Source organism: Rhipicephalus microplus, chromosome 5 (assembly GCF_043290135.1).
Source record: "Rhipicephalus microplus isolate Deutch F79 chromosome 5, USDA_Rmic, whole genome shotgun sequence".
NCBI classification, from domain to species: Eukaryota; Metazoa; Arthropoda; class Arachnida; order Ixodida; family Ixodidae; genus Rhipicephalus; species Rhipicephalus microplus.
Genome location: NC_134704.1, coordinates 220,494,129 through 220,508,296, shown reverse-complemented (window position 1 = coordinate 220,508,296; position 14,168 = coordinate 220,494,129). Strand labels below are relative to the sequence as shown.

Sequence of the window (14,168 nt, the reverse complement as noted above, 5' to 3'; positions counted from 1 at the left end):
GTCTTCGGCCACTGTCTTCGGCCACCTGACTTCTTGGGAACGATAACTACCGACGACTTCGCTGAACGACAGCGGGCCGACCCGGAACTTAAGGCCCTAATAGAATACCTCGAAGGCAGGACCGCCGAAGTCCCGAAGGTATTCAAGCGTGCACTTGCGTCGTTCTTTCTACGAAACGGTCTTCTACAAAAGAAAAACTTTTCACCGCTTCGAGCTAAGTACCTCCTTGTGGTTCCTTCAGCTCTGCGACCAGAACTCCTGGAGGCCCTGCACGACGATCCGACGGCGGGGCACCTAGGTGTTTCTCACACGCTCGCGAGGATACAAGAAAGGTACTACTGGCCACGTCTTACCACCGACGTCACTCGTTATGTGAGGACATGCCGGGACTGTCAGCGACGCAAGACACTGCCGACAAGGCCAGAGGGACTTCTGCAGCCAATTGATCCACCTTGCCGACCTTTCCAGCAGATTGGTATGGACCTACTGGGGCCGTTCCCGACATCGGCTTTCGGAAACAAGTGGATCGTGGTAGCTACCGACTACCTCACCCGCTACGCCGAGACAAAAGCCCTGCCAAAAGGCAGTGCATCCGAGGTAGCTAAGTTCTTCGTCGAAAATATTGTCCTACGTCACGGCGCCCCGGAGGTCCTTATCACCGACAGAGGAATGGCATTCACTGCCGACTTCACTCAAGCGATCTTGGCATACAGCCAAACAAACCACCGCCGGACGACAGCGTACCACCCACAGACCAACGGCCTCACAGAGCGGCTTAACAAGACGATCACCGACATGCTGTCAATGTACGTCGATGTCGAACACAAGACGTGGGACGCCATTCTTCCGTATGTGACCTTCGCATACAACACGGCGGTGCAGGAAACTACGTAGATATCTCCATACAAATTGGTCTACGGAAGGAGCCCGGCAACGACGCTTGATGCCATGTTGCCCAACGTCACCGACGAAGAAAACCTCGATGTGAGCGAGTACCTTCAACGCGCCGAAGAAGCCCGACAACTTGCGCTTCTCCGTATCAAGAATTAACAGACGACTGACCGCCACCATTAGAACCTTCGACGACGCTTCGTGGAATACCAGCCCGGTGAACGTGTTTGGGTGCGGTTGCCAATACGCCGACGTGGACTAAGTGAAAAGCTTCTGCGACGGTACTTCGGACCGTACAGGGTGGTTCGAGGTTTCGGCCCACTTGATTACGAGGTTGTCCCCGACGGCATCACGAACTCTTTATGACGCCGATCGCAACCTGAAGTCGTCCATGTCGCGTGCCTCAAGCCGTTTCATGCGCGTTAACAAACTGAAACAGTGTTTTTTTTTGTGTTATTGTTGTATCGTAACTTATTCATTGTACTTTCTTGCATTATTAATGTACGTTCCTCTTTAGTTAAAGCATCGGGACAATGCCTTTTTTTCAGAGGGGGGCAATGCCACGTTCCATTTCCCAAGTTTTTGTGATCGTCCCAAAACACCACACGATTTTCAGCGCAAACCGCGCCTGCAATTTCGAGAAGGTTCCAGACTGTAGTAGATCATTTCGATAAGATCACGCCCACTGTGCGAACAGTACAGATTGTTCTGGAACCAACGCTACCGCCAGCGATAACGCTAGAACATTCGACGACAAGAGTATAAATGCCGACGCGCTTCACTGCTTGTCAGTTGTTGATCGAAGGCCGACGCTTCGTTCGCCGCTATCAGTCCGAGACTGCTATCTGTGCGAGACTGCTGCTGTAATTGGACTTTCCGTTTACCGGGCACAGGTTCGCCCAAATAAACAGTTAAATCCCAACACGAAGTCTCCTGTCTTCGGCCACGTCACGACCCCGTGACAATATGAACTTTAGTAGCGAAACCGTCGCTACCTGCTGTGGACGAAAACACGGTAATTTTTGACGTGATCATATGTGGCGATGATGTAATTGACAGAACTCTAAAAGTGTGCGGGCAGCCAATGCTCGACGAGTCAAAGCAACGCTGCTTTTTGCAATCTCTGCAGACAAAACCGTGGCAAATGCAATCGTAGATAGCATAAAATGACTTAGGTTTGCACAATAGTTATAGCACGAGAAAAGAACGACAACAAAGGGACTAGAAGGAAACGAAGGACCCTTTGTCGTCGTTCTGTTCTCGCGTTATAACTACTGTCATGTCATAAAAACTAGCCCAAATCGTGACATTCCTTAGTTTTGGAGGCATGTGCGCAGCCAGCTTAAAAGGATTGAAAACAGAACTACTGTTTGCCGCAACCGCTGCGCTTTAAACCGCAGTTGCAGCGATGCAATAGTGAGCTACGTGCTCCGAGGGCACGCGGCTAACGCAGTGATAGATTAAAGGCAGTAAGCACGGAAAAAAAAGGCTAGAAACGTGTGGCGTTCCTGTCAAAAGAATCTAGTAGTGAGCAAAGCTTTGACCAGCACTTTTGCAGCAGCCACCTGCACTGTCCTCTTCGTTCACGTATGTCCCAGGAAGACATATCCAAGTTGCCTTGATGCAAATAGATTTTGCTACCTGTTATGATCCTTTGAGACTATCACCTTAGTGGGAAACCTTATTCAGGTGTGTTCGGCCACTCCAAGCCATTACCAGACCGCCTTGGCAATGTTTCCACTTGTCATTTAGACCGCCCCTCCCAACCATTCTGTTTTTCGAAGTGTTTTTTGTTTTCAGTTGGTGACAAAAAAATTTGGGCAAACAATTCAGCGGACCCCCCCCCCCCCCCCCCCGCCTCCTTTCGTTGCGGAAATATCCCGGATTCGGAATCCTTGAACTTGGCAGACGCGCACATAAAAACACGACAGGTCTAGCTAGCAAGATGACACACGGAGCAATCCACACGTGCACATTTTAGCCAGTTGCCGCGAGGCGGCGATTCTGCTTAATCTTGCTGCCAATAGTAAATGTCGTACATGTACGGCGTATTTCCTCAAAAGAATAGTGTGTCAAGTCTATGGCCCCCTGAGAGGCCAATGTATTTCATCGTTTCAGGTTAGGAGTTATATGACAGAGTGGACACTGTCAAAGTCTATGGCATCATGGCGTTTGACGTGGGGATTCGGAGGTGGCGTCGCTACCCGCATTTTCTCTCATGTCTTCTCTTGCTTACCAAATGTCTTCACGCTGTAACAGTGGTGTTTTCAGTGCTGTGAAAGTGTTATTTTGATGAAAAATGGTTTTTTTCTTGTTTTTCTCTTGTAAAGCAAAGTGTCGCATAAAGATGAGCAACGCTTCATGCTTCACTTTGCTTTACTGCTATTCCACTGCACTGTTTTTCTCGTAGGGCTGACGACTTCAACGACCCATACCACCTGGAAGGCACATCGACGTTGAACACAATTGATGCCGTCGACCTGGGAGCCATTCCTGCAGACACCCCGAGCCGCAATTATTCGAGTGACCAGTACCGCATTAACGAGTGGTATCACCACTGGCTGCCCGACCCGACCAAGCGCCAGGACTCCAAGACAACGTACACCATTCAAATCACCCATTTCAATGGCACCAATGAGACGTTTGTGTGGCACGGGCCTCCAGGTAAGCGCCTCCGGCAGGTCGTGAGGGTTGTGCAGGCAAACCTGACCAACGCTGTCTTGCAGCTACAAGAAAATGGATGGCTGCTCAGGTATTCTGCGGGTTGTCATACGTGAGCTATAGAATGTTCTTGAAGGAGCAGCTACATTTCAATGACTTTTTTGTCCAGATAGTAAACACGGATACTTCCCCGGTTACTTCTGTAGATGTTCCACGGTTATCATGGTCTTTCTTTTTTCAGCCTACTTCTGTTTCTGAGGTGATTACTCTTTTTTCCGGCCTTCGGAACAGTCGTAGCCCCGATGCAGACGGATTAGTAATTAAACCCATTAAGTACGTACTAGATTTGATCGCTCCTGTCATCGCACACATATTTAACAAAGCTATCATGTGGCATTTTTCCAAGTAGCGTGCGAGTTGCTAGAGTGACAGTAATTCATAAAGGAGGCGACAAAAATAGCTTCTCCAACTACCGTCCAGTCTCGATATTGCCAGTTTTTTCGAAAGGCCTTGAGAAAGTTATTAATACCTGCATCGAGAGCTTTAGTAGAAGATTTAATCTCTTAACTACCTATCAATTCGGATTTAGAAAAAATCGTTCCTCAGAGGACGCACTCTTGCTCCAAAAAGAGCTCATATTAGAAAACATAAAAAACAAAACATTCACAGTAGGACTATACCTCGATTTTAGCAAAGTCTTCGATCGTGTCAATCATGATATTCTCTTACAAAAATGGAATGCTATGGATTCCAGGGAGTTGCATCACAACTTCTTCGCTACTACCTAGACGAAAGACTTCAATGTACCGAAATAGGCACTCACAGATGACGTCTCAGGCGTTTCTCTTGTGGAGTACCACGAGGCAGTATTTTAGGGCCAATGCTTTTCCTGTTTTGCATTAATGATGTAATACAATTAAACACCACTTATCAGTTCATCATTTACGCCGATGATTGCACTGTCTTTTTTAAAGGCCAGGAATTATGTAGCATTCAAGCTGAAGCAAGTACGTTCTGTTCGAAACTGAATGACTGGTGCAAGGCGAACAGCCTTGTATTGAATGAAGCCAAAACTAAGTGTGTTATATATCGTGCTCGTGAGCTGTAGTACCTCGGAAGCTTGTCCTAGGTCCGTTCACTGTTCGCATTAAAAAATGCGTTAAAATACTTGGCATCATCTTCAACGAGCACATGTCATGGAAGGACCAGGTAAACGCGGTTACGCTGAAATTGGCTAAGTATGTAGGGCTAATTAGCCGTCATCGACACATACTACCAGCTAAAATAAAGAGATTACTTTACGATGCTCTTTTTGATTCCCACCTATGTTACTGCTTCCTGGTATGGGGTAAAACTACAGCCCTTAATATGTCAAAACTGAGCGTGTTACAAAAGAAAATGGTTCGACTTATTTCAAATGCTCCCTTTCTAGAACACACCGCCCCTCTTTTCAAACAGCATCAAATTGTGAAAATATCAGATCTATGTACTTATCAATTGCTTTGCTGCTACAAAAAGGCAGCACTCGGGAAATCTGACACACTTCTTAAACTCGCGAACCTTACACAAAACGCAATTTCTTATCATGTCCGATATCAACCGCCTTGGCACGTTCCATTCTCACGCACACACTATAGAACACAACGCACCCGACACATCGTCCCAACAATATTAAACTATTTCGAAATGCAAGGAACAGATGTTTTATTCCACACAAAAAAAGAAATTAGAAGTATGTTCACATAACAAACTTGCCTTTTCCAATATTGTAATATTGGAGTATGCACGTGTTTCGCAAGTTATTGTGTTTTCCTTTTCCCTTCATTATTCATATGATGTGTGTACATGTATGTATATATATATATATATATATATATATATATATATATATATATATATATATATATATATATATATATATATATATGAGATCTAACAGACAGTAATGCCAAGGAATGTACAGGGGAAGTTATTAGAACCAATGAAATGTAAATAAGAAAAAAAAAAGTGGATGAAAAAATAACCAGCTGGGAGCAGGAATCGAACCTACGACCTTCGAATAACGCGTTCGATGCTCTAACCACTGAGCTACCACAGCGGCCTTCCCTCCATCCACTTTTTTTTTAGTTTGTACGTGAATTTAAAAGTAGGGGTGACAGTCAGCGCCATGGCGCTAACTGTCACTCCTACTTCTACCTGACCTGACCACCTTGCTGTCCTGACCACCTTGCTGGTATCAGATTTTAGTCTATTATATTCGAATGTCCACTGTACTAGAATCAATAGTGAACAAAGCTTAATCAATGGAACCAATAGGGTGGTCTGCCTAAAGACACCAATTGGTATGTTGTATCCGAAAGTCTCTTGTAAGCAGATTTGTCGTAACAAGGTTATACTGTGTATCTATTGCAAGGCTATTATTAATTCACTTCGTTACAACCAATATTTCGCTATACTATACACGACTTCGTGTACAGTCGAGCTCACTTATAATGAATCTGAGCCTGACGTGGCATCCGTTCGCTGTATCCCGAAGTTAGTAGTAAATTAAACACAGTTTTTAAAAAAAGTTGCGAGTGAAAACACAAGCTTTTCTGCCCGAAAAAAGTCCGTGATGCAAGTGTTTTGAAGAGCAGAAACGATAAGGCCGGTCTCGAGTTCATTTAAAATGACAGGGTGCTCGTTCGCCAAGGCCCATGACATAAGCTGCGTGAGACACTGGCTCCAAAGTTTTGTCGTTCTTGCAATCCGATTCCTCCATCGCTCTCGCCTTATACTTCATTCACAATTCCCTAATTTGTGCATGGTTCTGCAGTGTCGGCATCATCGGCCGTAATTAAACCATCGCAACAGATGTCCCACCTGCTCTCCAGGCCGGCATCGTTTAGCATACGTTTTGGTCGGGAATAGGGCCCCGGATATCGACATATTAATTTAAGAATGAAGGCGGCATATCTCCGGTCTGTTAGTTATGCCTAGCTACGGCGACGAAAAATTGGCACGCAGCGTGCTTGGTTTCGCGTGTTGGGGCGCTAATGTGCGAAATCGTTGGCCGCTGCTACTGCTGTTTCGAGCAGTCAGTGCGTGGCGAGCATGCTGGTGTCCGCTACCGATGCGCGAGATTCACAGTTCTAAAGAGCCAGCGGCTGGTGTGATATATTGCTTGCGACAAAACCCATTACGGCTTCTTCGCTTTTGCACATTTGCTGGCGTGACGGTCTCGCCCGCCAAGTCGGGGTGGAGTTAGGCCTAGCCACGACTTCGAGCAAAAAGCGCGACTGCGATGTGCATGGCTGCGGTGCCTGACGTGTCAAAGTACGACATGTTCGAGTGGCAGTACAAAAGATCTGTCCCACGGTTGTTTTTGTCACAAGGTTCGAAGCGCTGATAAGCCGAACCTTTTCACCAACGAATCAACGCTATGACAGTAGGTTCAAGACGCGTGCGTGCGATGTTTGCGACAAGTGCGGCACGTGATCATAATCTGAAGACTGAGCTTCCACTTGCGTTTAACAACCCCTGAACACAGAAGGAGCGCAAAAATGTCATTAAGTAGTGTCATCTTAAGCAGCCGTGACCTCGCGACACACAAGAAGCAGAAGCAGATGACGCTGTTTCGTAGGTGTGTCCGGAACGAGCGTTGAACTAGCGAGGCGTACTGGAGCAGTATGGTAGAAGGAGCCAATCGGAATCCTCCAAAGGAGTTTCAAACATGTGATTTTTGAACAGGGAATGCTCTTTACAAAATACTTTTACGACGAGCCCTTAATGGTGGTGGGCAGTTTTGTCGTCGTGAAGCTATAAATTTTTTAGAAACATCATTTTTTTTTGTGGCTTTCACTATGACTTTCACCAAGACGCAAAAATCTTTTTACAGCACTGCTACATAGTTTTCAGAAAACATATTTTGGAATCAAATAGAAAACAGGCTGCAGACACTCTAGAATGATTTCCGAAAAATCCACTTTTGTATGCCCCATTGAGAATAAATTTGACATGACTCGTGATTCTCTCTGGTTATAACAGACCCATTCGGTGTTTCCATAAAAGTTTGTTGGAACAGTACTTGGATTTTACATACTCCTCTTACAATATGTGTCTGGTTAACCTCCCTGCCTTCTCGCTTGTTGTTCTTGTGCTTCCTTCCTTTTACAACAGCCCATAATCCTCTTCACTATGAAAGTCTGTTGCAGAATGGGCCCCTCCATTCCAAGTCTATTCCGGGGAATCGCAACTTGGCGTTATTTCATTTTTTTCCCCCCATTCCTCGTAATGAAAAAACTTACCCCGTTCCCACTCCAAGAATGGCCAGGCAGGTCAATTTTAATTCCTACAATTTCTCAATGTAGAAAAGGCATATCTTGATTGCTTTATCGAGCTAAGAATAATGGTAAAAACGTAAAGCTGATGTCATCAGATGCATAAAAACTGCAAAACTCTGCTACGCTACCTTGGACGAGTGATATTGGCATGGGGACTTATCACGTGTTTTACACCCACACTACTAGTTCCCATAGGGGCAGTTCACCTATAGTACTTGCATGTTCAGCAAAATCTTTTATAAGAAGTTGGTAAACAGTTAGAAACGCGTACGTTTACTTGTTTCGACTCTATTTTACTCCTTCCCAGCTAGTATACCTTGATACTTTTGCCATTGCTAACCAGGAGTGATTTCTTGGTCTTTTTAACCAGGTAACAACTAAGGCACATGCATTGCCACATCTCTCATAAACACCACCGTATATCTTGCAGTAATCGTGACACCCTTGTAACAAATTTAGAGGAATCTTTATTTTGTTGATTACTCTAAAGTAAATATTTCGTTCTAAGTGATGGCACACATACATAAAAGGGCAGACAATGATGTGTGCAAAGCGTCCATTATTTTTCTAAATTCTATGGCTGCTAATCAGTACACTGTATGCTATTCCAAAGTAGGAGCATAAATAGCCTTAAGACGACTGCCTTAAGCATAAATAGCCTTAAGGATACTGGCAAAGTCTTGATATTTCATGTGCACGTTTGCGTGTATGTCATCATCTGTGATTCGTTCATGCCTCTATGCACGTCACTGCAAGTCATACTTGCCATGGTAATTACATGATGTAATTAATTGCCACTAATTCTTCTACGTGGACAATTGTTCTTTGCTTATTATCCTAAATATACTTCTGTAATTGAATTAACTTGATGTGGCAATGTACATGCACATATAAATGCCCATTATCTAAACATTCAGTTAGGTAATAATTATTCGGGTCAGCACTATTCACGAACTACTTTGCAAACTAGCAAGTTTCATTAATCAGCGTTATGCTACCTTCACTTACTAAAGGTTTAGTGCTTTTTGTGACAAGTAAACGGTTAGTATTGAGCTAGTGAATAAGCAGGTCTGTGTTCTAAGAGTGCATGTTCAAACGAATGATGTTTTAAAATAGTTTAAGCTTAAATGCGTAAATGCTAAAATGATAACATGGCAAATCGTCGTGCAGGGATTCGGGGAGGCGCCGCCTTCGTTATGTGGTATCGCCTGCTTTGACTGGCTATCCGTACCAATGCCTACAAAAGTATTTTCTATCTCTCTCTGTACGTTTTATCTTGTACAGCAGCTCATCGCACACACAGTTCAAACAGCACACAGTTCATCGTGTACGAACGTGTGCTGCGAAGACCTAGAGACATTCGCGATAGTTTTAGGCAAAGGCATCCATATGTGTAGGCGTGGGGGACATTATTGCAAAAAGGGGGGGGGGGGGGTTAATATGTGGCGTGACTGCCCGCAAGCTGACACATGAAAGCTTGCAGTAAACACAAGCATCGCACCAACATTGCAACGCATCACAACGCATGGACAGACGCAGGGGCGAATGCATGGACGAACGTTGGGACGGACGCACGGATGGACATCACAGCGGTGAGGAGCAGCCCCCTCCCATATTCCGCGCAGCGGCGGTGCTGCTGTCACTTTGGAATTTGCGAAGAAGCGTCGTCTGCTACCTCTGCATGGGAAACAGCGGGAAATCCGTTTCCAAATACACGGATATCAGTTAAAGCACCTTGATGAGGGTCGAAGAATACTACTTTGAGATGAATAAGGGCCACGCCTGTACCCAAGAAATGTATGAATCTTATTTGTCTGCAATGACTCAGTGGTGCATGTGGCCAGTGGGTGGCACACCAGGCCTAGGCCACTCTCCCCCCCCCCCCTCCCCCTCTGAAAAAAAAAAAATCTTTCTGCTATTGTTTGCAGAGCAAAAAGTGACACTCCACCACACCTGTCTGTCTGGCACCCTCTTCAGATCAAGGTAGTGACCCTACCCCCCTACCCCCCCCCTCTAAAAAAAAAAAAAAAAAAAAAAAACTGCCTGCGCCTCTACTATAAATAGGGTTTATCTGCGCCTTCAGGTTGTGGACGATTCTAAGCGAACGAGCGTGTTGTAAATTTTTTTTTAGGAACGGTTGTGCTTTTTTTTAACAGCTAAGGAAAAATAAACAGGCCACACGGGCTGTCCTGCGCGAATTAGCGCCACAATCCTGCTGTGCTTTATATCGGTGAGCATGCAAGCGTTACAGCTGACATAGATGGTATAATTTTTATGTGAAGATGCATTTTATACACAAACCCTTTAGATTGTAGCTGAAGTCATCCGAGGAGTTTAAAGAAGGGCTTTTAAAGTCATGGAAGAATAATGCAAGTAAAAAATTGAGCGCAGTGTGATAGATGACATACAGCCAGTATTTAAATATCTTTTATTTGGAAAAGCTCTTTCGCAATTTGTATTTAACACGTGACACGACGATCGAGCATTCTTGAATGAATTAGCAGTAGGATAGTAAACATGCCGACCTGTAGTGCGCCATGCTGTGAAGTAGCTATGCCTCCGAGAAAAACACTTGCGATCATCGACCTTTCTTCAAACTCCCAGATAATCCTACAGTTCTCAAGGCTTGTACAGCTGCTATTCTACAAGAAGCCTTCCAGGTGACAGTCAAGACCTACATTTCCAATCCGGGGATCTAATCGCTTGCTGCGAGTACATAGTAGGCCGAAACGTTGTCGAAATTCTGCGTGGTAGGTTGGCACTTAAGCCCGGTGCGGTTCTTCAAATATTTTCTAATATTCCTGCACACTTGTCTAAATCAGCAGCATTAAAGGGTGAAAGGGAACCCCCGAAACTAGAGAAACCGCGAATTTACAGGGCCATGTGTTGGCACTTGGTGGCGATGTGTCTGACATTAATATGAAGTACAGCGATGTTGATGAAGCTACTGGCGTCCCCTCCGATCCAGAGTTACGTCCAGAGGTAGCAACTTGGTTACCTGCAGTACAAGACCAAAGAAAGTTCTAATTTAAGAATGTCGAGCTTATCCTGGAAGAAGATTTTTTTAAATTGTTCAAAACAAAGGTATTGTGGTGGTAAAAATAAGACTTCACCTTTGTCCTCGGTTGTAGGAGGAAGCCTGTTCCATTGTGCGCATACAGCGAACATGGTTTGGGAAGCCAGCTGCAACTCGCGAGCTTGCAGATGGCATCAACTTTTCTCTATGTTGATCACCTGAAGATATGCACGGGATGTCATAGCAGCTTATTCCCTTCTATTTCAACTGCAACATCAGCCCTTAAGGTCTGGGATGTGTGAAGGTGTACTTTCGGGCTCTCCCAGAAAGACTTATGCCCACCATGGAAGAACACAAGGAAGGAAGAATTGGTGAGTTCGGTAGAAGAAAAAAAAAAGGAGAAATTTATAGAACCTATGAAGTTTTACAAAAATATTTGCTCGACTACTAAAAAACTTAAGAAAGATGGTTAATAGGGCCACAGTTTTGGAGAAAAAGTGAAAAACCACATTCGGAAAATGAAAACGCAGCTTTCAAAAGGTTCTACCCGTCAAGTAGACTGATTACCGGCCTTCTTCCAGCACAACAACCAATGCTGCTGAGCGAAACCTCTTTAAACCCAAATTTGCAAGGCATTCCCTTGATAATTTATTTGTTTAAGGCGGGATGATGTCGGCAGAGGCAGTATGTTCACATTTGACATCAACCTATAAGAAGCAGCAGGGCTCGATATTTCAAGGAGCAGGCATGTAATCACCCACTCGGTTTCATAGTGCTACCCTCAGGCTGACTTCGCTTTGAAGCTTTCAGCGCAGCACAAAGAGCGAATTTGAAAAAAAAAAAATTCTTCCTGGATAAGTTTGGCATTCTAGGACTAGAACATTGGTCGGTTTTGTAATGGAGGGAACCAAGTTGCTACCTCTTGACACAACTCTGGATCGGAGGGCACCCCAGTAGCTTCGTCAACATCGCTGTTCCCCATGTTCTCGTCCGACATGTCGCCACCATTTGCCGACACACGGCCCTTGAAATTCGCGATTTCTCTAAGTTTCACTGGTTTTCTCTTGCTCTTTAATGCTGCTGATTTAGACAAGTGTGCAGGAATATTTGGCTGAAATTCGAGCAATTGCACTGGGCTTAGGTGTCCACCTACAATACGGGATTTTCACGTTTTTCCCTTACGATGTGCTACAGGCAAGTGATTAGGTCCTCGGATTCAAAAAGTTGGAAATGTATGCCTTGACTGTCATCTGGAAGGCTTTTCATGGAATAGCAGCTCTTCAGGCCCTGAGAACGGCAAGGTAATTTTGAGGGTTTGAAGAAGTGCCGCTGATCGCAAGTGTTTTCCTCAAAAGCATAGCCAGCGCGGCGAGCCGCAGATAGGCATGTTTACTATGTTAAACTACTAATTCACTCAAGCACGCTCTGTCATGAAACATGTTAAGTACTATTAGCAATGACCGAAATCTAACCTTCCCTTCATGCTCCCTCTGCTGTGGTCTGAGCAAGCGAACTAAAAAAAAAAACTAAAAAGAACATTAAGCCCTGCCGCGGGAGGCCGGTGGCGGCGGCGCGCTCAATCTCAACGCTATGACAGTGCTGCTCCTCGGAATGGATACGATTTGGTGCCGCCTCAGGAGCGAGCTTTTCCTACTGACAATATCTATAAACGTTGTATTGAGCATTCGATGGCAGGTCTAACACGCGGTGGGGTAGTATCGCGTGCGCCCTCCAAGCGACGCGACGGAGATCAGATGCCTCGTTTTAATCTCTTGTTGCGCAGCGCTCACCATCCCAGCTTGCGCAATTTTAGGCACGGGTAGAAACTTGTAGTTTACGCGAAAAATGGCGGCGACGGTGAAAAGCAGTCAAGTGCCCATGTAGTTTTATCGTAATAAAAAGAAATCACTCAATTGCCTAGCAGTAGCGTGGCGAGCCCATCTAAATTTCTCGTGGTTCTCAAGTCGGCTGGGGCACTTCAATGGCTGGAACATAAGTTCTTTACATTTATTTTTATAGAGCCCTATTGGTTTCGTATTAAGATAACTTTATTATATTGGTTCATCTCAAGTCTTGAGTTGCTGTTCATGTTATATGCGGTGTTTAAATCATGTTTTGAACATTGCGACATTTGCCAAGGAAAGTATAGCGGAGGTTATTAACTACTCATCTTATGTATATCACAATGACTGAGCTGTGTATGTGATGCACAATCTGACTTTAATGTCACGCGGTGTTTTGATATTTTAATGTTCATGCTTTCATTGTAGTTTTATGATTATCTATCTCCGGTTCTTACAGAGTTCTGCTTCGTGCGCGAAGAAGTGATTTCTGTTCATTAGTGTTCTATATTCCTACATGTTTATTTATGTTTCTTTGCATGATATCTAACTGTACCGCCATGAACACTTCATGCCATTTTTGTAATCGCTGATATATGTCTCTGATCTATATTATGCCATATGAACCATATTTATAAGCAAACACATTGACATGTACTTGCTGTTTTGACAAAAGCTGGTCCACCAGCCGGAACGTCAGCAAATATACTGTGCAAAACCAACGTGCATAATACTCTTTTTGCATATGTATATATATGTGTGTGTGTGTGTGTGTGTGTGTGTGTGTGTGTGTGTGTGTGTGTGTGTGTGTGACGCATTAACAAGGTGATTCTAGGAGAAGCCGATGAAGAGGAAGTGCGCGTGCATTAGAATAAACGCATGGCATCTGGATCACGACGTGTTTCCATTTTGTAGTTTCACACAAGCTGACAGGATCGACCTCATCAACGTGCCATGGCTAAGCCAAAGCCTCCGCTCTACATACAGAAGTTCAAGGGAACACCAGAAGACGTCCCCATCGACAAGTGGCTTCTTTTCTACATGAAGGCAGCCGAGACGTCGTGGACGCACCGCGATCGGGTCAGTCATTTCAACGAATACATTGAAAGGGAAGCGTTCAAGTGGTACCTGACATCGATTTTCGGCAACGGCGAGACAACTTGGGACAGTATCAAGCGTCACATGCAAGCCCGCTTTGCTACGACTGACGGCAACGCCTTCCGTCTCTTCATTCACTACCGAATGAAAGGAGGGCAAACCATCAAGGACTACTACGTCGAGAAAAAGCGACTGGGTTCCTTGGCTTACCTGAAAAAGTGCCACATCATTTCTGGACTGACTGATGGTGTTCCTCCTGATGTGGAACTGGCGCTCGCCGGACTGTCTTTCAGCTCGTCATTAGAGTGGCTCACCGCTGCTCAACGGGTCGAGACATCT

The 14,168-nt window shown here is 44.9% G+C and overlaps 1 protein-coding gene across 1 annotated transcript in view; it reads left to right on the top strand.

Moving 5' to 3' along the window:
• LOC119173513 (uncharacterized) overlaps positions 1 to 14,168 on the top strand; it is a 273,757-nt gene that overhangs the window by 21,681 nt on the left and 237,908 nt on the right. Inside the window, exon 3 of the mRNA XM_037424309.2 lies at positions 3,302 to 3,555. Within this exon, the coding sequence (XP_037280206.1) occupies positions 3,302 to 3,555 (254 nt within the window). The remainder of the gene's footprint in view (positions 1 to 3,301; positions 3,556 to 14,168) is intronic.